The 23714-nt window shown below is 44.0% G+C and overlaps 1 protein-coding gene across 1 annotated transcript in view; it reads left to right on the top strand.

The window, feature by feature from the left end:
* The window catches only part of adgrl1a (adhesion G protein-coupled receptor L1a), an 89826-nt gene that overhangs the window by 17122 nt on the left and 48990 nt on the right, over positions 1-23714 (top strand). Inside the window, exon 2 of the mRNA XM_058652858.1 lies at positions 21783-21965. Coding sequence (XP_058508841.1) covers positions 21896-21965 — 70 coding nt within the window. The 5' untranslated portion in view covers positions 21783-21895. The remainder of the gene's footprint in view (positions 1-21782; positions 21966-23714) is intronic.

The raw sequence follows: 23714 nt of genomic DNA on the forward strand, positions 1-23714 counted from the left end.
CAAATAAAGGTGCAGGTCCCTTTGAACTCTGTGTTTATGTGTATTTTAAGACCTACTGTGCTACTGTGTGTTGTTGGTGTAGAAGCTGTTGGAATACACTGAGTTTGTGTTCACTTGTGTAGCGTTAGCATATAAGGAAGTGGCTGTGTTTGTCCTTCAGAGTTGAGGGTTTGATGCCAAGTGTGTGAGTGTGTACCTGGTCATGCATTTGTTACTGACCTTTGTCTGGGCCAGCAGTCCTAAAGGAGACCAAACCTGGTCCTAATATGGCAGAACCTCATTCCTGAACAAACACATTAGAATTGTGGTTAGGATAAAGATAGGGTTATGGTTAAGGTCAGGGATAAGGCCTTGGTTAGGCTGTCCAAATGAATGCAAGAAATAGGAGAGTATATGTGTGTCAGCAGTGATTTTCCTGCTCTTTTTTTGTCTCATTCCCAACACAAGCATGATCAGTTCTTGAACTGGTGTTAAAATTCAGAGACAAAACATGTCACACTGGCCTCAGCACAGACTACTGCTCCACCAGCACAGCAGGGGAGTCGAGTCAAGACTGGATTGGAGAGAAAGAAAGAGCAGCAGATCATGTAGGATCAGAAATAGGAGTTCAGTCATACTGAACACATTACAGGGGTTAATTTGAATACATTCAGCCTTTATAATCTTCCTTTTTGCTGCAGAAATAATTCTAACTAATTATTACCTGAGAGGAAATTATGTCTTGCTGCATGGGTGATGTCTCCCGTGAAGGAAGACGGCAGTGTGGTGAATGACATGTGCACTCGAGTGTTGGGATAAATGTAATTTAACGTATAAAAAGCTGCAGGTGTGTGTGTGTGTGTGTGTGTGAGTGTGTGTGTCTTGGCTCAGGTGTTTGCGTGTGTGTACGTGTTAGCATTTGTTTGCTGTATTTGCATTTAAGTGACAGGGCGTGAGGCTCAAAAGACAGAGGTGATTTGTGACTATTGTATTCTTGTAATCTGCTCAGATCAGATTAACCAGAGCCAATAATGCAACACTGAGCCAAATACCACACTGCTCTTTCTTCATCTTTCACTTCTCTTTCTCTCTTTCCCTCTCTCTCAGTCTCTCTGTGCACCCGCCACACTCTATTTGCTTTTTTTTCCTCACTGCAGTGGGAGCCAGCTTTGCTGCAGAGGGAAAGATGGAGTAAAGATGGCGAATGAGAGTGAGAGAAAGACAGACTAAAAAGGAGTCAAAAAGATGGATGGTGAGGAAATCGAGATAGGGCTGAGGAAGAGGTACAGAGAACAGAGGAGGAGATGCAAGGTGGATGGGACTGAACAATAAATGATTAGTGCTCTGCGTGTGTGTGTGTGTGTGTGTGTGTGTGTGTGTGTGCGCGCTCCTGGTAGAGCCTGATACCAAATCAAACAGTGCTCTTTCTTTTTATTGACACTCCCAGAGAGTGACACACACACACAGACACACACATTGGCCACAGGCATTTGAGTTTGTTTTTGGCCAGTGCTGGGTGGTGCTTGGCAGAAGAAATTAAGCCTAACAACCATGGCATCTGTCTCAGCAGCAGGACAGTCCCGCCTCCCCACCCACACATGACCTGTCCTGCTTTCATTCACTGAGCCGCCTGCTGCCAGCCTCAGGATGGGCCGCTGCCTCTGCCACTGCCCGCCAAACCCCTCCTTACCGGCGTCTCTGCTCTGCCAACCACTCTGTGCCCACTCCCATGTTTCCCACCTCGAGCAACATATCGAGTGTAGCGATATGGGTGCTTCAAATATTCATAACAGCCCCACTGCAACGCGCAGCTCTCCTCTCCCCTTCATTCTGAGAGGCAATCTACATGCCATAGGTGCCGTTACCCTTAACACGGCTTCTGTGGTACTTTGAGTCAACTACCCTGTGTAGTAGCAATATGTACTAAAAGTATTAAGCAGTGCTTGAGTCTGGCCTCCAAAATGATTGAGCTTAGCGCTAAATATATACACGCTCTGCCATCCCTCCATCTACATCTAACAATTCCCCTCACCCTTGACTGAACACAACCGCTTGCTAAAGGGGTTGTACTGTGGGTTGTACTGTTTTACAGTACGCTAGCGCTTGTTTATCAAACGTGCAAACAAGAAAAAAAGAATGGGTGTATGCTGATTTCCACGAAAAGATCAGCATTTATGAATATGGTTGTTGGCGTAGCGTACTTTTGGCATGTCTCAAGTGAGACTTGGCGTACGTGATGTTTGCGCCTGATTCTGCACCATTTTCTACACATGTTTGATATACGAGGGCCAATGAAACCCAACCAGAAGTGGTGAAAGGGCAAACTAACGCGTTAGTAAGATAGCACAAAGATGTACACTCGCTGGACTTCTCCGCACACCCAAATACTGAGTGACGTGACGTGGCTACTGGGGAGAGAAGTCCCACTATGTATCTCGTAGGAAGCCACAGGCTGGATAAACATTCATGTGGAGCAGCAGCAGATGCCTCCGTCTCCCTCTAATACCCACTCCTCCCTTCCTCTCCACTCACATCCTACATCCTACTCACACCCGGCATCTCACATCCTTCTCTCTGGCTCACTCCTTTCCGCCTTCTTCAATGACGACTACCCCCTGCTTGCTCTATCCTTCCCTCTCTATCTCCCTTTCATTTAACCACCTCTCCTTCCTTAACTCACTCTCTATGCTGTCTCCACTTCTAATTTTTTCTCCATCTCTCTCCCTCTGCCTTTTATTCACCATCTTTTCTCATCATGCAGGCCACCTGCTAGCCCTGGGCCCTGCTGCTTATCCTCCATATTCACTCGTTGTATCTCCAGATTATTTCTCTGGGGGGCATCCTGTGTGCTCTCTCCACCACACAGTGTTATCTAGCTCATCAAGTGGTTTGGAGTGAATCGAGTTGAGTGGGGGTTGAGGCTGAATGCTCTGGCTTGTGGCAAACAGGTGGCTCATAAGGATGAGCACTAACCACAGTGAACACAAATGCATATGACGATGGTTGCGTTCCATAGTGATCTTTTTTCTCTTTTTCTGAACTGGCTCTGTACAACACGGCTTATCTTCCATATCATGAAGTTGTGACGTTACACAGTGAGCCCGCTAAGTGCTGGTGAGCTACAAGATGGATGAGATGGCTGCTGGAACTAATGTGGCAGCCGAGTCTCGAGGCATGAGCTGAAACATCATTTGGCATAACAGTTGAGATCTAGAGCTTGTTTTTATGTTATCATTTTAACTGCACTGGGACCCCCGCAAATTGGCATCGATCATTGATGGTTGGCCGGCTTTTAATGGCCGGGCCAGTGTTTAATGTTCCTGTAAGGGAGTGGTTATCATGTAACCTGTTTCACCCTGTCTCCTGTCCTCACACCATCTTCTTTGAGAGAGAGAGAGAGAGAGAGAGAGCATGAAAAAGTAGGGCTGCAGCATAGAGCCCTTATTAAAGCTGTCCTCCAAGGCTGCCCTCTGACTGATTCCCCCTGTAAATCTCCCCTTTAATTGGAGAGGGCACAAGAAGAGAGGTGCCACCTCAATCACAAATGAATTCTGTGTCTCCATGGAAGATAGAGAGCAAGAGAAAGGGAGAGAGACGAAGACAGGCAGAGGGACAGACAGAGAGGTCCACAGAATATGTGGATGGAGACCAAACACAAGTCACAGACATGGTGGGTGAGATGACATATTTACATTTGCCTGGGATGTGGGAGGCAGGAGGTGAGAAGATGGGGGAAAAAAAAGGTAGTGAAGTAATGTAGAGAGACGGTATAGAGGTGTGCCAAGGGTGATGCAAGGAGAGATCGAGAAGGACAGCGAGTGAGGAAGAGAAAGTAATGGAGGGAGACAAATAGAAATGGCTGGCAGTGAAAGAAAAGGAAAAGTAAGTGTATGTGTGTGTGTGTGTGTTTGTATGTATGCATGCTCACAAACATGTGCATCTGTGACTGTGTGTGTGTGTTTAAGAGAGAGGTAGAAGAGAGACAGGCTGATTTCCTGAGTGTCCTCTCTTAATAGGGTTGCTATGACAACAGTGTATAAGAGAGCCAGGCTCCAGCAGAGAGTGTGGTGTGTTTGTGTGTGAATTTGTGTGCACATGCCCTGCTCCTCAAGTGATTCATTGTCTGTGAGACAATACAGTACAATGTGGTAACACCAGCCAGCGCACCTTGGGCATTTTTGTGTTTAACTGTTTGTGTAGTCAACTGCCCTTGCATGAATGACATAGGGAAGTGGGGGGAGGGAGAAGGGGGAGAAGAAAAAAAAAAAAAAAGCTTCTCCGCCTGTGTTACTGCCCTTTCTGGCAGAGTGAAGTGAATGTACAGTGGCTGTAGGGTCCTGGTCATGTTCCTTGTCTCACAGGCAGCCATGTTGAAAGAGGTTAGGTGATGTCTTGCTGGTCAAGTGGTGTTTGGAAGGCCCAGCTGTCCGGGAGCAGAGGCAGTCCCACAGGAGCACCAATCTGTCATCATTATATTAATGGCACGCAAACCACTGCTAGCAATGTCATCTCTTGTGTGTGCCAAAGCTAACGAGCAGTGCCTTAATTGTAAAATTAATTGAAAAACATTTTGATTAGACCACCCTCCCCACCCCGGCCCTCTTCTATCTTCATCAGCTCCCCCTGTTACTCTGCATGGCTAGTGTTCAGTCCTTGTGCTTATGTCCTTTTAAGTTTTCTCCCAAGCCTGGCAGCTCTAACAGTCACACATTCTCACTTCCTTGTCTCCGTCTCCTCCTGCATTTAAATATCTGACCTTTTTCTATTTTCATCTGTGCTGTATTTCCCTTCAACACTTTACAACTCACCAACACTCTCTCTTCCGCCCTCCATTTTCTCCTCCGCTCAGCATACTCATTTTCTACTATCTGTCACTCTCTTCTTTCGTTAGGCAAATTACAACTCTTTTATGTGCTCGATCTCCCTCCTCGTCTCTCACTCCCTCCCTTCCTCTTTGTCTTTACCCATCAGGCTCCCCTCTGTGCTGCTGTCTCTCTTGTCTTTTCTCCTCATGTCTTTATTACTGTTTTATGCTCCCTTCAGTATATCTGTGCATCTGTGTTTGTAGTGGAGGGAACGGAGTTAATTCACACCCTCTTTCTCCTTCCCGTCTCTCCACCAAAGCTCCAGAACCAGAGGCACAGAGGGAAGGAGTGATAAGGCTAGTGAACATTTCCAGTCGTCTTTTATTCTCTAGCCTCTGCTCTCATCTTGGCTCTCCTGATGCTGCTGTTACTCTCCATTTCCTCCATGTGTGAACTGTGGTCCAGTTTGTCATTCTGCTTAACTCCATGGCAAGATTTGTGTGAACACGTGTATACTTTCTTGCAGAATGTGTCACTGTAGCCTGCTCTTTGTGCCTGAAAGCATACTGTATGTGTGAGTATAAGGTGTGAGAGTAGGCTGGGATAATGGCAGCACGAGGTCTCATTAACGTCACCCGTTGTAATAATGATACAGGCAAAGAGGAGACATTGATCATCAGCGAACGGTCAATAACAGGCTGTATTGATCCAAACAACAGTTTGTCACCATGCAGAACGACGTCTCTGCTGGACACCAGGCTCCCGGTGGAGGGTGTTACTACCTAACCACAGGCTTCTATGTTCATTTATTTAAGAGTGAACTTGGGCACAAACAAGTGCCATTCTGATGAATGCCCGTTTTGTGCATTATTAGGAAAACATAGCTCTTTGTCAATGGAAGAAGAGATCCATGGTGAATAATAAGCTCTAAATGCGGGCATTGGGCAACACAGGAGCAGCGCCAAATTCTTCATGTTAGCCTCAATAGCGAATGTGAGACAAAGGAAACATTAGGGAGAACTATAAACATGCAGTACTATATCAGGTGTCTACTTGAGAGGCTGGAGCTCGCCCCCCTTTTCTGGTTTCCTTTCCCCAGTCCACTCTTGCTCACCCTTTTTATAGGACTCAGTCTGTGTTGGAGAATAGCTGGCAGTGAGGAAAAGACAGCACAGTGACTATAACACCAGGTGGAGTGTTGCCATAGAAACACAACGTCACAGCTCCTCGGCAGATAACACATTTGATGCTGTTCTCTTCATTGCGATTCCCACATCCAAGGATGGAGCGGGAACAGGTGTGATCAACAGCTTTCTTAAATATTAAAGAGGAGGTGTCAGGCTGTGTTTGGCACAGGTGGGGATGGTTTCTCTCTGAATTTAGAGTAAAGCTTGCTCTGCTATAACGATCAATTTGGGTAAATAGCATGAGACAGTAGAGCCTTGCCACAGTCACCAGCATGCAACAAAATATTGAGTGTAATACGGTGGTGCAGGCTGTAGGCACAGTTTCCCTGCATATTTGAAATCAAACAATGTTGATTAATTTGAAGTGTTCAAAAACTGCAGCCATGGCCATTACCATCTCATCCCATCTTTCCCCTTTCCTCTTTTATACCGAAGCCAAAAAAGAAGAAATGGCAGTGTTGGACAAGATGTTAACTGTGCTCCTCTTCACATGTACGTGTCTTTGTAGAGCTGACCCTAAGGCAGATCACCAAACAGCTGTGTGTTAGTGCCAGTGAGTAGACATTTGGTCCACTTGACCCATAACGCTGGCACACAGGCTGGGTAACTGTGTCCAAGTCCTCTTCTCAAATCCTCAGGCCATCCGTCCATTTTCCCACTCATTGTTCCCAGGGCAGCAGGCAAACCCAGCTAAATACAGATCTGCATGAATGGGCACAGGTGCAACAGGGGGTCTGTCCCACTGCCAGGTGTAGTGTTTCTGTTTCCTTTGGGCTTATGACACTGTTGTGAAGCTGCAGATGCAAGTGTTTGATCAGCCTGCTGATTATGGAAAGTGTCTAAAGAAAACACCAGATCATGAAACATCAGAGAGAGACGATTTTGCAAGAGAAGAAATACGCGATAATAGTAACACAATTATTTCAGAAGTCTTGGTCTCGCCAATATTGTGAGGATGGACACTGCAGTACGCCTGCAGCTGTCCTTGGGGAACTGTGTTTGTTGAGGATGTGTGTGTCGGGGGTATCTTTAGAGAGGCACGCTGCAGGCAGTCCTTTGGGATTGCAGGACAGGGAGGGAATAGAGCAGCACACTGGTTTCATGTCTCAATCAGGAAAGCTTCAGGAGTGCCTCTCAAGGCTCAAGTACAAGCTAGTATCCATCCATTTGTAGTGTATTTAAAAGAGACTGCCTGCATTTAATGGCTCCTTATTGCTTCATGAATAGCCGAATGGAGACAGTGAACATGAGTCGATGGATATATATGTAAAAACCTGACTGACACATCGCACAGCAAACCTCTCTCCTTCTCTTTCTCTCTCGCGCTCTCCCTGAATACCCTTGATTTCTCAGTCAATTTATGTCTCCCAGGACAGTGCTCACAAATGTTGAAATGGGGCCTAACCCACCCAGCAAAGAGGGAGAGTCGTTTAAGCTAAGTTAAACAAGGGCACTTAGATTTTAAAGGGCCATAATCTTCAAAAAGGGCTGCTTTAAAATCAATTGACAACACATATAAAATAGAAAGACGGACTGAGAGGAGGAAGGTACAGCTGCTGTCAGTTAAGTGACTAACTTTTAAAACATGGACATTTTAATTGAATGTCATTGACTGTTCTGTGCGTGCATCTTAGTTTCTACACATTTGTCCACATCTCAATACACACACACACACACATATATATAGATATATGAAAGTGTGTATCTGTTTGCCGGTCAGTGCAGGTGGGCTTGATGAGTATCCAGAGCAGCACTGAGCCAGTGATTCAGTCGGCACAGTTTGGGCCAGAGTCCAATCAGGACAGCCATCTGGTGACCAATCAGGGCCCTCGCTATGATGTCACAGCAAAAGAGCTCTGCGTTTCTTGGGAGCCGTGAAGGGTAAATGCCATGAATCACACTGGACCTCTGTGCTGTTAAAGCTGGCTGGTGAGGCCACGGAGGCACAGACTATTAGGCCATAGCTACAGTATGTGAACATCAGTGGATTGAATGATGAGTTGTGGGAGGGGGGTGACTGTGCTGCGGACCGGGATGCTGGGTCACTGACACCAGGCTGTTGTGATTTGTGTACCTGTGAATGTGGGCAGCATAATGTCTGTGCTTCTTCACTAACAAGTTCCAGTGGTTTTCAAACTCATGGACACTAACTTCTGCCATCATCAGTGCGCCAGAATATTTATTTATGGTGATTTTGAAAATGTATTCGAGCAGTTTAGTGGGCGTTTTTTTTTTTTAATGAGCCATGTACTGTATCTGGTGTGATTGACAGTTGTTTTTCTCCTAATGTGTTTAATATTTTGAAGCTCCCCTCTCTGTGAGTGCTTCTATCATTTTAAAAGTGTACAGGTCTGTGGCACAGTGAGTCACCCTGACCTGTACCGAAAGTGGAAATGTTCACAGCTGTTTTTAGTTTGTTGTTAGCTGGACAGCAGGGTGGCGGATGACTGGGGGACAAAATATGGAGTGGAGGAGGAAAAAAAGGCCCCCTGCGTGGCATTAGAGGCAAAAAAAAAAGGGACATGATGGCAAGAGAGCATCCCAGTGAAAGTTGGCTTCACAGCACCAGATATTGCTGTAACACTCAGGTCTGTGAATATTTCATCAGCCCTTAAGGCAGTTGTAGTATAAGCAGTTGACGATGGTGGTAAGGCTACAGTAGTAATGCGGTACTGTACCGTATTATGTCTCGGGCTATATAGAAAAGGGGGTTTACTTTTATTTGGGAGCAGATTCCAAAATCACATACAGTATTAATGCAAATCCCTCAAGTTGAGATATACAGTAGCACGCATAGAGGAGGGGGCTGGAATGTTGTGATTACTAAAACGAGTTAAATCCACCCCCTTCACACTGGTGCTTATCTGATCAGTGGAGCAACCAGATAGGCCTTCAGCATGGGATTTAATAACAAACACAGGCCATAAGCCATATTCAATAGACATGACAGGGATAAACATCAGTGGAAACACGGAATGTATTTGCTGGTCTTGCCTGAATATAAGGACACCACGGGTGATAGGAGAGCAGGGTGCATCGGTACATACTAGGTAAGGAGCCCACAAGCTGGACCTCAGATATACTGAATACAACAAAGAGGGAGAACACAATTTAGGAACAGACAGAAAACGAAGGGTGAGAGGTGGAAGCCTTCATGCAGAGAGAGACGCATTTTCTAGGCCTAGCATGGAGGTGCAGGTAGTAGGAGGTGTAAGAGCTTGTGAGACTGTCTGTGTGCAAGTGAGTGCATACTCAGTATGTGTGTGTCTCAGTATGCCCGCTCTGCCACCCTGGTGACTTCAGGTGTTATCTTCTTAGCCTCCAGACGTGACAGAGAGATAATTAGAAATGTTAACACTCACTGGAGCTTGTACTTCTATGAATTCTCAGTTTATTTCTCTCTCTCTCTCTCTCATTTGCTCTTTATCCTGTCTCTCTCTCTCACTCACTCTCTCTCTCTCTCTCTCTCTCACTCTCTCTCTCACACACACACACACACATACACACACACACAGTCAAGTCAAATTCTATTATCTCCTTTAGCCTGTGTTATGAATGACACACTGAAACTCTGGAATGAATTGGCCATACAGCAGTGGATGACAATTAATGTCAGCACCAGCTTCTGTGGAAATAATTGTCACAGCTCAATTTTAATGTGCTGATGACCCCCCCCCCCCCCCCCCCCCCCCCACACACACACACACACACTCATATTTTAACTTTTCTACATGGGATTTGTCGTTTGTTCAGTGAGCATGTTATAAATGCAGTGTTTCATTAGCATACCAAGAATAATTTGTTTTGTCACAGTATTCTCAGAAAGGAATGTGAATGAATGAAATCATTTAAAAATAACCACATTTCAGCGGAATTAATAAGAATTATTGATGGTAAAAATGCATTTTAATTTAGTGAAAATGTGTCGAAAATAAACATCTATATTGTAGGTAGGCTTGTTGACAAACCCTGTTTACTGGAGCGGTAGGAAGATGTTGAAATTCTGACAAATGTCTTGGCTCAAGGAAAGAGAGATGCCGAGAAAGACATGCTCACTGGAGTGTTACGCATGGAAAAATGAAAAGTGACAGAAAGCTGACAGAGAGATGACAACCTTGTTTGTCCTTTACTGGATGATCAACATGTGTTACGCAGATATGGGTCCCCAAGGTGGACACGGGGCGGCTGATACAGAGTTTTCCATGCTCCACTGGAATCCCTCTACCTTTAAATTAGCATCCAAACTCCGCTTACTCAGCTAGCGGCACAAGCTGTGGAGCTGTGTGTGAACGCCGGCGATAATGAAACTGCACACCATCAACATCATTAAAGATAATCTTAGCTAATTTTGTGCTGGGACACAAACTTTTAGGGAGAAGAACAACAGGATGGGCCAATTTCACCCATGCAGGGCACATAAATACCTTCTTAGCGCCCTGGATCTCGTCATTCACCACACCTCTGGTGCTTGGTCTGAGGGATGAAGAAGTACATACAGGTTAGTTTGGAAGAAACAGATCCCAGGTCAAGGCAAACGCTTGTCGAAAGGCGTCTCCAGCGCGTGTCTAATTGAGCACTGTGTAGTTAATTGTTGTGCGTGGGAGGGGAGAAATCAATCTGTTTTCTTGCTGCCGTGACTTCAGGGCCCTGGGGTGAAAGACTGAAGCTGGCAGACACACACACACACACACACACACAAACACGCACACATGCACACACACACATACACGCATGCACTGCTCTGCCAAAACCGAAAACGATGCCTTGCAAGCACAAACTTTCACATGTAGACCCACAACCTTCCTCTACTGGCACACGCAAACACACAACACACACACACACACACCTCAGAGGAAGAGGATGTGCGTGAGGGGTTATTGAGTCAGGGTAAAGTCAGATCCATCTATTGATCGGCTGCTAGCTGAGAGAGGAGTCAGGAACGTGGGACCTGCACAGGTCAGAGGGCCAAGACACTGAGGGGATGAGAGACAGTGAAAGAGAGATGGAGAGAGGAAGAGAGAAGGAGAACGAGAGAAACCGACCAAGCTTTCAGCTACAGCAGCAACACACACACACCCATCCTATGTGGATGCAGAGACAGCTTTCTTCTTTGATGTGGATATTCAGAGAAGCTCTGCTCAGCTTCATGAACATTAGAATGAGATTTCTTCAATTTGTAACTTGGGTTAGTGCCATATGTCAGATTAATGGGGGAGAGAGATTCTACTATGGAGTACTGACGGCTGCTAATTGTCATCCTTATCTTGTTATCTGTATTCATTGCTGTAGATTATTGTATACTTAATGCATAGTATATATAGTTAATTAGCAGGTCAATTATCATATAAATGCCTTCTACAAATAATGGATTCATTTGCCTATCCGGCGAATCAGTCCATTTGCATGTGTTTAGTTATCTTTAACGGTTTCAATTTATTAATGAATTGAATGCCGGTTTGCTTTTAATTTTTGATTTTTTGGCTGTATCTGTGTATAAAAAAACAGTATTTCCTTCGATGCACCAGCCTCCCCCACAGAGGGAAAATGGCTGTGCTAGTTTAGGGGGAATTTGCAGCAAGAATGTCACCTGAATAATTTACTTTTACTTTCCGCTGGATCAGAGCACCAACTCACTTCTGATCTCATTTGATCCACCAAAGATCATTTCTCATTGGCAGGAAGCAGCCAGCACAGTGTCTGAAAGACCCTCCCTGATTGGCTGAGAGTTATTTATTTTCACCCAGTCAAAAACTCTTCTATTATTTATGGGAATGATGCAAACTGGGATCTGATGATGAGATGTGAAAATAGGATGAGAACTGCAGAGACAGCATGTGAGTACAAAACACGGGTGGTGTTGGTGGTGGGGGGGGGGGGGGTTTGGAGGGCCATAGATGTGAGGTTGAGGAGAGATATAGCGAGGGGGGAGGGGTGATAAGGTGGATGAGTACAAACAGTACTATCCTTCACTTGGATAGCAGAAGCAGGCGCCATGAGATGTCTGTTGATTCATCTCCCTTTTATGCGCTTCGTTCCCTTTCTCTGCCGAACCTTTTTACCCGAACAAAGGCAGACGGAGGGAGTGATTCAGAGTGACCAGACGCCCGAGACTCCTGCAACAGAGAGTGGGAGAAAGGTCACATGAAACGGGAGGCTCCATGGAGACCGTCAACCAGAGCGAAATGTGTCGATGAACTGATGTATCCAGGCCTCTGGAGACACGGAGAGATAGAGGGGAAAAAAAAACGAAAAAGCAAAGTGTTGAAAGTGTTCGTGCAGGCAGAGCGTTTAAAGGTGCTTGTCTGTGTTTGTCCATGTCTCAAGGAGCAATGATTATACCAGCGCATGTCCTGTAACAACAGAAGAATATATAATAAGTGTGTGTGTTTGTGTTTGTTGAATACATTGGAGCGAGCATGTGTGTACACTTTCTTAAAAGTGTGTGTGTGTGGGGGGGGGGCGACGCAGACCCTGTGGATCCTCTCTATGCACTAATGGGTGTTCACCTGGTGTGGCTTCTGGCAAAGCATTTCCAGTACTGTGCTGTTGGTAATTAACAGAAGCAGGCAGTGGAAAGCAGCACCTGTTTTAGAGCTTGACTGACTGAGGCCCTGAGCTCTGGGCTCTGAGCTGTGTCTCCCACTGTTACACTCTGATAATCAGACCACCGCTGCCCATTCCTCTCTGGGACCTCCTACTATGACTTTATGCGCTTGTGTGTTTGTGTGTGTTGTGAAAAACTGGGCAAAATTAGGTGGATTCAGAAGAGTTGAGGACACAGACGAGGATAATTTGCCTTGTTTGTCTCATTGGTTTGACAAGTTTGAAAAAGGTTGTGGGGGGGTGGGGGGGAGACATGTAGCAAAGGGCCCAGGGAGGAATTTAACCCATGTCACTGCAAATGCTCTATGGGACACCAATTTTACTCACTGAGCCCATATGCAGCTTAAATAAAGCAGCTTTTACAGATTAAAATGTCACGTATTAATATTTATATCAAGGACCATTATGCCAGGTTTATTGAAGACATGCTTGAGCATTACAGTGTTGTATGATGAGATGCACTTCCTGAAGCTGGCCAAATGAGGCACTGTCGCTGTATTTTGGGGACATTGATATCATCTGACTAGGTGTTCTCCACTGGGGCCTCATACAGACTAAGAGCACGCTGACATTATCTGTTGTGCAAAAAGTTGACTAGATGCCCACTATCATGAGGACTGGGGTCGGCCTGGCCTGTTTACGAGAATCAATTACTGTGGCTGCCAAATGAACAAGCATGCCGTGTATTTTATAGCACATGTCCGTGACATGAGAGAGCAAGTGAGGCCTGCCTTTCTGGGCCACCAACATGGAAGAATTCCTCTTGGTGCTGTCAATGGTTTGTTCCGAAAGGTCACTGTGCTTGTGACAGGGAGACAGAGAAGGAAAGATGGCGGCAAACCGCTCTACAGTGTTGTTTATCTTATTAAGAAGAGTGTAACACCTTTTTTTATTTAGAAACAGATGGGGCAAATTAACTTATTGTGGTCTGCTATAGTGGCATTTTTGTCAGCTACTGCTAAGGAACAGAAATTACTAATGAACATCCGCTAAGCATGTGTCCATGCATCTGTTTGTGTAACTATTTGAGTGCAGTTATTCCTGAGTTGCTATGCTTCTGTGCTGTTATGTATGTATGTATGTATGTGTGCCTTCATGTGCTGTACATGAGGGCAGTGCATATGTGACATAAGCAGACAGCGGGAGGATGAGATACAGTAAGTGAGTGATGGCTATCTTTTGGAATTGGGGCATGTCAGCCTGGCCTGCTGTGTCAGAATATCATAATGCCCACTGCCCGTCCTAAAGTCGGATAACTTTGGCTGGCAGATTGGGGTCACTACTATCAAATTAGATTCATCATTTATACCCAGACACACAAACATATACACACAATGTGAAAAGGAAAGCGTATATATTATGCCCCACCTACATGAACACGGGCACACTCTGCTCTGACAATGCACATCACAATCCTCCAAGCTACTGGAGACAGGTATTGAGGGTCAAGGAAGCTGCACCTTTTAAAGTGGTAAGTGTGGTTAAAATAGCTAAAGCTCTCTAAATGAGGCACTCTAGTGACCAGCTGTCAGGATTAGAGAATACTCGGTTGATAAAAGTCCAGATACTCTCATCTTAAGTTTAATTAAAATGCACTCGCATTAAATGGTAGAAGTGTTTGCAATGCAATCTGCTCTTTGCTTGTGTGAGTCATTTTTTTTTTTATGGCATTCATGGTTGCACCTATAAACAGTGCTTCTCAAACTACCATGTCTGTAATATAATTAAATTATTTATATATTTTACTACTACACAGATGTTTCAAATGTGTTGCCTTGACCGTACACTTGACAGTGCACTTTAGAAATATTTCTTTTTTTTTTCTTTTCAATAACCAAAAAACAACAAACATCTGATTTGTTGAACTTTTCAAACATCACAATACAGCACATAATCTTAGTTCTGTTGGATCGTCCAGACTATTCAGACTAGTTTCACTGAATACAAACTGCCGCCTGTGTAAAAAAGTATGGGTCACTCAGTGGCAACTGGCATGGTGAGAATGTGACATAATAATTAGATGATGGTGCCGCTGACACAAAAGACGGTTACTTCCATTGTATGGGTCTCGGCAATGAGATGAAAAGAATGTCATCCTATTTTTAAATGTCACTATCCTTTTTTTGTTCTGGATCCCTGCTCCACTTTGTGCCACAGATCTAAACTAGGTCAACATCACATGTGGCGCCCCGATGGGCTCTTCTGTGTGAACATGTGGGAGTGTGTGCATTTGGGCGAACGTGCGCTAATGCTTAAAGCCATGATCATGTGTAACTTACCGTGCATCGACACCACCGCCTCGGAGGCACTTTCAATATTACCAAACATCACGTTTTAACGAAGCAAGCAACACTTTATGAATCGAGCAAACAGGCTGCCTGCGGATTGCCTACTGAGCTTTGGAGCGACAGCGCAATGGACGTGGATGTTGGAGTCACTGTCCGTCTGGAACTCGTTTGTAATATCTCAAAGATAATCTGACAAACGTTAGATACTTACTTATTTTAGTAATTACAATTATTACATTTACAATTATTAAAGTACCTTGTCGGGAGCGAGATATTTGTGTATCTTTTGTAATCTTTTTTGACACATAATTATTGTCTATAACGGCCAACTAGTGAGCATGCATCATCTGCAAATTGTTTTATTTTGTCCCATGCCTAATATTAGAGAGACATGTGAGAAGGCAGGAGTGCAAAAGAACTGTGTTTATATCACGATGCACTCCAACTGTACATATCCATTGTTTGTTTTTGTGGTGTGCAGCCAAAGAGTGTATGTACATAATGAAGGCTTGGAAGTGGTGCACTGTAGCACAAAAGTGTGGCAGGGTTGCCCTGCCGGAGCTTGCAGATTAATAGACACTGATAATAACACACACAACACACGGCGCCTCTGTCCTTAATGAAGACGGATCTAGCCGAGCCCGGCGGTGCACAGGCACTCAGGGTGGCAGCTTGCCAGTCACAGCCATGTGACATCTCAATGCAAAGGGCGTCAGGGAGCAAGATTCACGAGAGAGTCCAATTTCATAACATTATCATGTTATATCATAATCCATTGTCGGTGGCTCATAAGATTTGAGTCCGGGCCGACAGTTATCACTCTTGTTGTTGAGACTTAATGGTCACAGTGAATTATTCATTTCCTCTTATTGATTTGCACAAGCAACTCATGCTGACAAAGTTGTCAGCGCAGGTTGACTGATACAGAGCCCATCTAATTTGACTGTGAGGCTATGAAGCGGGGAGATAGAATGAAAAAAAGTTACGTGTCACAGTGCACTCAAACACTTTCATTTCCGACTTTCGGGTTCCTCCGTGTCTCCGTTCACACATTTGCAAAATTACAGTTTGGAATCGATTGCTAATGTTTTTCGGTGACTGTCAAACTGGGGCAGAGGGTCTGATCCCTGTAAGATATTAGAAGCCATTAGAGTCGAGCTGCACCCAATGTTTGTGTGACAAGACAGGTGGGCAGTGAGGTCACTTCCTCTGGCAGCTGTGGCGGACATCACAGAGCAAGCATTGATGAGTGGTGGCGTTGCCTCCTGTTGCATCAGTAATAATGAACAGTGACAAGTTCTCCACCGCCACAATAAATCACAGGCCACACTGGAGACACTGAAGACCAGGCCGGGGAGCATGCTCTCTCTGCTGCGTGGTGTCACTGCTGATGAACAGACTGACTGCTGGGCTGGATACTGGCAGACAATCTGTTTCACTCATTCACAGATGCAGCATGATTATCACACACAGTGACCAATGACCCCTCCTAAGATAGTCATTTACTCTGATTAACATGTACACCTGTCACTCAAGAAGAGTTGGCTCTCACTGACTGTTTTATAAGCACTAAGGTTTTTTTTGTGAGAACTACTACTGTTTCAAAAGTATAGACTCTAGGGATGAGGAGGAGTGTGGGTTGGGATTTATGGGGGGCTGCTGCTGCTGCTGCTGCTGAGGGTGAATGCTGAGGCTGAAAAAGTACAAGAGTGTGTATTAAATAAAGTGAGAGGGTCATTCTCCCTCTCCCGCTTCCCTTTGCCTGTACGTCTTTGACAGCCACACTTGCTCTGTTTGATATCCCTCCACTGTGTTCTGCAGCTCTGCAGATTCCCTTGTCTCATTTGCATTCCCTTTAAGCACACTTCCATTAAAGCCTCCTCCTGTTTTTTGTCTCTTCTCTCTTTGCCTCTGTTTCTTCAAATAGGTCCTTTTTTTCCCTGGGTTGCCATTTTGGAGGGAGCCTTATTCCCTGTTGACTACACAGCCTATCCCCACTCTGCCTGAGTCAGTAATCAAACACATTGGCCCTAATACACAGGCCATTACAAGAGCTCTGATGTTCCATCTGCACACAGCCGGCACAATGGTGTCATTATATAAACAGCCGTGCTGCTGCTGCAGCAAGCAAGATACTACCACACCAGAGCTCCAGCCTTAAATGACCTACCACAGTAAATGGAGAAGTGTTGGGATGATCTGACCTGAATGTGCTTGTGTAGTCACTGCTATCTTAACAGCATTATCCATCCTGAATGAATGCTCTTGTGTTAACATTACAGTTGGCTATTAGTTTTCACTTTGGCTGAGACCTTGCAAGCCATGGTGCATCAATGCATATGCAATCGAGTCATGTTTCTGTGAAGGAATAATATCTAATAATACTATGCTGTCTTTGCTTGCAATAATCTCACCAAAAAGGATTAGGGAGATTAGTGATAGGCCAACCTGGAAGATAACAATAAATGGGCGTGGGAGGGCAGCAGTGATTTATACAAGCTGCTATCATTTTTTCTCTCTGCTGTGACATTGACTTGAACTTGTTTTGGCAGCTGTTGAGCATACAGAGCAGTGATTATACAATGTGGAGTTTTTTTTTTGTTTCTTTTTTTACTGTAAAGTTTTGGGACATTCAGAGTGAAAATGGCATTGGTTGTTGTTGCTGAACTTCATGAATAACAGTGTCGGTTGTGCTAGGCCTTGCCCTTGGTGTCACTTTCAGATGGAGGCAAGCAATTTTGAGCTGTTTCCACACTCGCTTGTGGAAGTGTGTCCAGATTATCACTTTGGTTCATTTAAATAATCAAATTTAATTCAGCTGTTATACCTAAGCATCCCTGAAGGCGGGTTTGATTGTAAAAAAAATCTCGTCTCCCACTCAGCAAAGCTCAATTGCAGATGGTGATAGTAATGATATTTCAAAGTATGTCTGTTACCTTTTGAAAGAAAAAGTAGCACAATTATATTCACTTTGGCGAGTGATTAGTTTTATGGAGGTGAAGAAGTAATTAATGAATTCTGTCTCATCCTCAATTATTGTTACACTTCCTTCTATTGCTCCCTCTTGCCTAACTCAAGAGAGTACAAAGGAGCATCGAGTGTGACAAAGCTTCAGCACCGATGAGTCAGAGGGAGAATTACTTAAAGGCCCTTAGGCAAAGCATACGGCTTTATCATTCTCTGCAGTCTCATCAGACTTTAACAATACTACATGGCTAGCCCTTACTGAGTCCAGTGTTGCTTTTCTTTGAAATAATAAGCCTATTTCACACACCGGAGTGAAACCAAATCCCCACAGAACTGAGTTAACAATGTATTTGTTTGTATTTGAACTGAGTTTTTTACTTGATTACAAATATTTATAGCTGCAGCTTTCATCAGTGTGTGATCTCGCAAAAAGACCTGATTGCCTTTCAGTTTTACATGCTCATCAGTGGCATGGTGCCAATCATTTCCCTCATAGTGGGAGCTTTGCTTTCAGGACCGACTGTTTGTTGTTGAAGCATCTGACGTGTAAACATCAATCCTAATAGCATGGGAAATGCGTGCGCTCCATGTTAAGATGTAAAAACTCACCGTCATAATTTATGACTGTCAAATCTTCAAATCAAGAGTAACCAAATAACTTTAAACTTTATCTTCAGATGTGTTGAAATGCTAATGAAGATGTTGAGCAGTTGTGACAGCGCTTTGTTTGTGTGAGACTTTTATTTTGGCAGGATTTTTTAAAGGAAATGCACTTGTAAAGGTTTAGTATTTGTCCCAACAGTGGTGTGTGTCTGTCACATTCTACCTATTGACTGGTCAATAACGCACATACTGCAACAATTCACACACTGAGTTGACTCACACTTATCATAGTTTCTCACCTTGAAATCAGATTCCTTGGTGGGAGAAAACAGGTGAGAGAGAGCCTGTAGCTATTCTAGCTGACAGTTGAACCAGCTTGTCTAACTATGCAGCAAAAACTGTCTACACAAACTTTTTTCTCTCACTCACTACTTTAGATGTTGGTCGGATAATGCACCCGAATGCCTTCTTATTCTGCACAGAGATGAGTTGCATGATGGCGTTAATGTAAATGGTCACAGACAACCACGACCTGAAGCAGCACACCCCACCCCTTATTAAGAAAGGACTTATGACACCATGTTCTTGATGAGCGTGTCTGCTAATGCAAACAGATCCTAATGATCTTTGTGATTATTGTAATGATCCAATAGAGGTGGATAATGAGGTTATTTGCTTCGGATCAAGGCAAGCTATAAATAAATAGCCGGTGAAACAGCGGGTATCACTCAAAACAAGATGGTGGAGCTGCTGTGTACTTAAAATGCCACCACCTCTCTGCTCTTGTCTTTGTTTGGATGCACCGGACTGTTGCTGACCCTTCCTCACACCGGCTCTCACCTTTCCACCACTGCAGTGGAATTGCTGTCCAGTCTCCCATTTTGTGGGTTCTGGTCTCATTTGGGATGTAATGCTCAGCTCTATTAGAAGTGAAACAGTGATGATAATAATGGTGGATTGCATCAGTGCAGAAAGTCAGCCTCTGGCCTCAGGCATGTAACATCCTCCAAGTAGGGAGAGCATGCAGGGTGGAGACACCCATTTCACACCCTCCAAAGACTACTAACCTTCCTCTACCCAAAGGCAGGCTGACGCATAAACACAAGCAAAGGAAATATATTCTCCTTCCCCGTTATTTCCTGCTTTATTACAATTAATTTGCTCTTCTCACTTGGCTTTTTTCAGCAGTGTTCCCTTCCACTCACTCTCATTTATTTTTTTTTAATACAGAACTCCATCCTTCCCTTACAACATTTGTTATTTTCTTTTGTTCCTTCTCTGTTTATTAGTTACTCAGAGTGCACAAAGCGTCTCCTCTCTCTTTTTGTTCATTCATTCGCTTTTCATTTCTTTGTTTTTCTTCACTCTGGCTTCCCTCCATCCATTCTTCCTTCATTCCTTCTGTTCCCACCGCCTTGAAATTGAGTGTCTTGTAATGTTAGCTTTCTTTTTGTCACAAAATAAAATCAATTTATCTACCCTGCACTTTCTCTCCCCTTCAATCCCAAACCTGCCCTCTCGCCCCCTGCTTTCTTTTCCACAGGAGAGCTATTTATTGAACTGTACAGACAGAGGCAGAGTCAAAAGAAACAAGAGGAAAGACAGATTTTTCTTATTAAATCCACAAAAGTTGGTAAAAAAAAAACAAAGGCCTGTAGCTGCACAGGAGGGGATCACGTTTTGAACAGCAAGATTGCGGAATGGAGGGTGGAGGCTAAGGTTTCTACTGTACCATAATACATGTTGGTTGCTATTTGTTTAAGGCTTTTCTACTCTTTCTCCTGGCCTGAGCGTGTCATATCTCTCAGCTACTTCTAATAGAGGGTGGTAACAAACACACACATCACATTAAGGCACATGATTGTGCTGGTGTGAAGGTTGTGTGTGTGTGTAGAAATAAGCATTTGATCAGCTGAGGTGGAACTGCTTCGTCGCTTTTTGTTTTCTTTCCCCTTTTCCTCTTTTGCCATTTGCCCTCCCCTTTTCCTCTCAGTCTTGTGCCTTGCTTGTACGCTACGTCATCCAACATACTAAACCACACAGAGACACCCAGGCAGGTCATGGCAGCATGCCGGGCGTTGCCACAGGGGAGGAGGATAAATATCAGAAAAGGTCAGAAAGAAGGAGGGGCTGAGAGGTGGATGGAAAGCCAAATCAGTGTTGATTATGAGAGGGGAGTAAAGCTACCCAGTCACTCAGTTCCTGCCATCTTGGCTGCCGGGAGGAGAGAGCTGTGTGTTCATGAGTAAAAATCAGTCAAATCTAATGATTAAATGATTCACTCAATCTTTTGACTTAGTTTAAAAAAAACAAAAAAACATATTATGGTCACATATTCTGCTACAGCAGTATGGGAAAATCATTAATCCAACGTTGTTAAATGTACATTTTTATTGGTCTCGTGCAGTTTCAATTTCCTTTTTTTGTAAATCAGCATAACATCTGATCTGACATCCCTGAGCTTCCTAGCATCCAAACACAGCTTGTATGTGTGTGCGTGCGTGTGTGTGAGAGAAAGAGAGAAAGAGAGGGATGAAGAGTACAAATATGGTTTGTCTATGATATTATGCCCTTCTGTAATGTCCACAAAAGGTTTGTAGGATTAATCAGATAAAGAGGCTAAAAGAAATCCTCTCAATATTCCATCTTTCCACAAATACAACACACACTCACACGCACACACGCATACATAAAGACACAATCCTATCTTCAGTAACACTAACAATGCCATCTCTATTGTTTTCTGTCTGTCTGTCTGTCTGTCTGTCCGTCCCTGGAGGGGCAGAGCAGGCTTCACTGTCACAAAAAATCAGAGCTAAAGTTCCACTAAGTGATTTATTTCATTATACAAATGAGAAGTGGTCGCCCTGCGGCACCGCTGAACTGACTGTTTACTATTTTCACCCTACTGTTCTGTATGCGAGCCCGTGAGCAAACATGCATACATGCATGCACACACCAAGTACACAGTATGTAGTTTTCACATGTTTGATATTACTCTGTGCGCATCCCCGAAACATATGTAGCATGTCTGATTTAATCAAGCATTCAAACCGTGTGGAGTGATGAGCTGGTAGTGGCAGCAGCTGTTGCCTTGCCATCCTGCACAAAATGGCCTCAGATCTGCTTGTGTGATCATTCTACCTGACGGCCACAGGAGGAGCTCTCCTCTCCTCTTCTCTTTCCTGTAATAAATGCAGACTAAATCCCTCAACATTTCCTACTTGGAGCGGAAAAGAATAACAAACAAAACAGCAACATTTCTCCTTACAGATAGACCTATTCCATTTTTTTTTCATTGTGCAGATTAATAACACTTTCCCATTATTTCTATCCCCCTCTGCTTGCAGGATCACCCTCAGGGAGGGTGTAAGTTGAGGAAGTGCCACCTCACTCACCTGTACCTGCTCCCAGCCGACACTTCAGCACTGCCGTTCACCCTGCCCCCTGGTCAGGCTCCAACATGGCTCTTGCAGTCTGGATCATCTTAACCTGTGCTGTGTCTTTCAGCAGCATAGCTCCTTCCTCGCAAGGTACGTAATAAATATTAATGCTGTGCATTATTTTTTAATATCATTACCTGCCATTGCAGATGTCTGCCTGCATTCACTATGCATCTGTTTATTTATAAAAACAGTGTATACACTGTGTAGAATGTTGTTTGCTGCTCTGAGGCAGCTTTTCTTGTTGCACAGGAGCTCCTGCCGTATTCAATGTGCACTCTATGTGTCCAGACCAAGTTATTGCAAATGAGCATGTAATATTTATGTTAGCTATGTGATGAAGGTTCTAAGTATATAGACCTGCTGACCAGGCTAAGAACGCCGCACTTGATTGACCATACTGTCTCTACAAGAGTCGGAGAGTGTGTGAGTGCGGTGGAGAGTGTGTGTGTGTGTGAATGTCAATAAAAATGTCTTGTCATCTTGATGTGATTTGGAGCGTAGAAAGAGTACAGGAGGGAATCCGTGCATGTAATGGTGCCATATGTGTGACCTCCTTGAATGTGCCATGTACCATAAGACAAGACAGCTTTAGTTGTATAGCACATTTCATACACAAGGGCAACTGGACGTGCTTTACATAATAACAAAAAAATAACATTTAAAATTTGGGAACATTAAAATGTACAATTTGAAATACAGAATAATAAAAAGAGGGAAAGAAAACACTAATGGATCATTAAAGACGATGAAACAATAATTAATAATATAATAATAATACTATGGTTATTATATTAGTGTTATTATAATAATCATAATGTAATAATAATAATAATAATAATTATTATTATTATTATTATTATTATTAAGCCAGTGTAAAAACGTTGGGTTTCGTTTTGTGTGCTATTATTTAGCTATTGTATGCTCGACAGCAGGTGACCTGGGTGGATTGAAGTGATGCATACTGGCTTGCTGTTGAGAAGCCATTTAATTGCAAGTGTAGTTTGAAATGACATTATGACAATTGAGATCCCTGTAGTTAGAATGAATTCAATAAATTAAATTATCCAAGTTTACAAATAACATTGTTGTATGGCAATGTAATTAATATTCTTGGTTGATGTCAGCCCCCTCATGTAGACTAGCAGGTGCAGGAAATTGTGTCTTGATTTGTCCAAGACGTTTGGTGCCGCAGAAACTAAAGGCACACACTTCAGAAGGGAAGCAGCAGTCAGAGGATTGAGGATGGAATAGAGAGACTGTTGGGTGTCCGTCCTGCTTGTGGCCTGCCACACAAACAGCATCGCACCATCTGTTGTATGCTCTCGGTCAGCTCTGTGCCAACCAGCCGCTGGGTGATGGACAGCTTGGATGAGGAGGAGGAGGAGCATCAGGGAGAGTCAATGTTGCCACAGGGTGGGGCTAGTGATAAAGCGGGAGGAGTCAAAGAAGCTGAAGGGAGGGTGTGTTCTTGCGTGCCTGTGTCAGCATTGGCTCTTATCACTCCCCATGTGTAAGCTCTGACTGTCCAGATGTGGTTTTAATTTGAGTGTAGTTGTGTGTTTTTTTTTTCCATTTCAGTTTGGCTGCTTTTGTAACATTGGTTGTGTGTAGTGTACATTCTGTTCCATGTTCATCCACCTTTGGCCCCTGGCATTGCATTGCTTTGTGCTCACTCTCGCTGTGTGTGTGTGTGTGATTGTATTAAAATGAGCCTATCCATGTGACCTGGGACTTGCATAATATTAATAATGCATTAATAACCAATTGACGGTTATCTGTATGCGCACAGGCACACCGTTTGTTTTAAAGTTGGAATGTTCCGCTCTTATTTTTTTA

Source organism: Solea solea, chromosome 16, assembly GCF_958295425.1.
Source record: "Solea solea chromosome 16, fSolSol10.1, whole genome shotgun sequence".
NCBI classification, from domain to species: Eukaryota; Metazoa; Chordata; class Actinopteri; order Pleuronectiformes; family Soleidae; genus Solea; species Solea solea.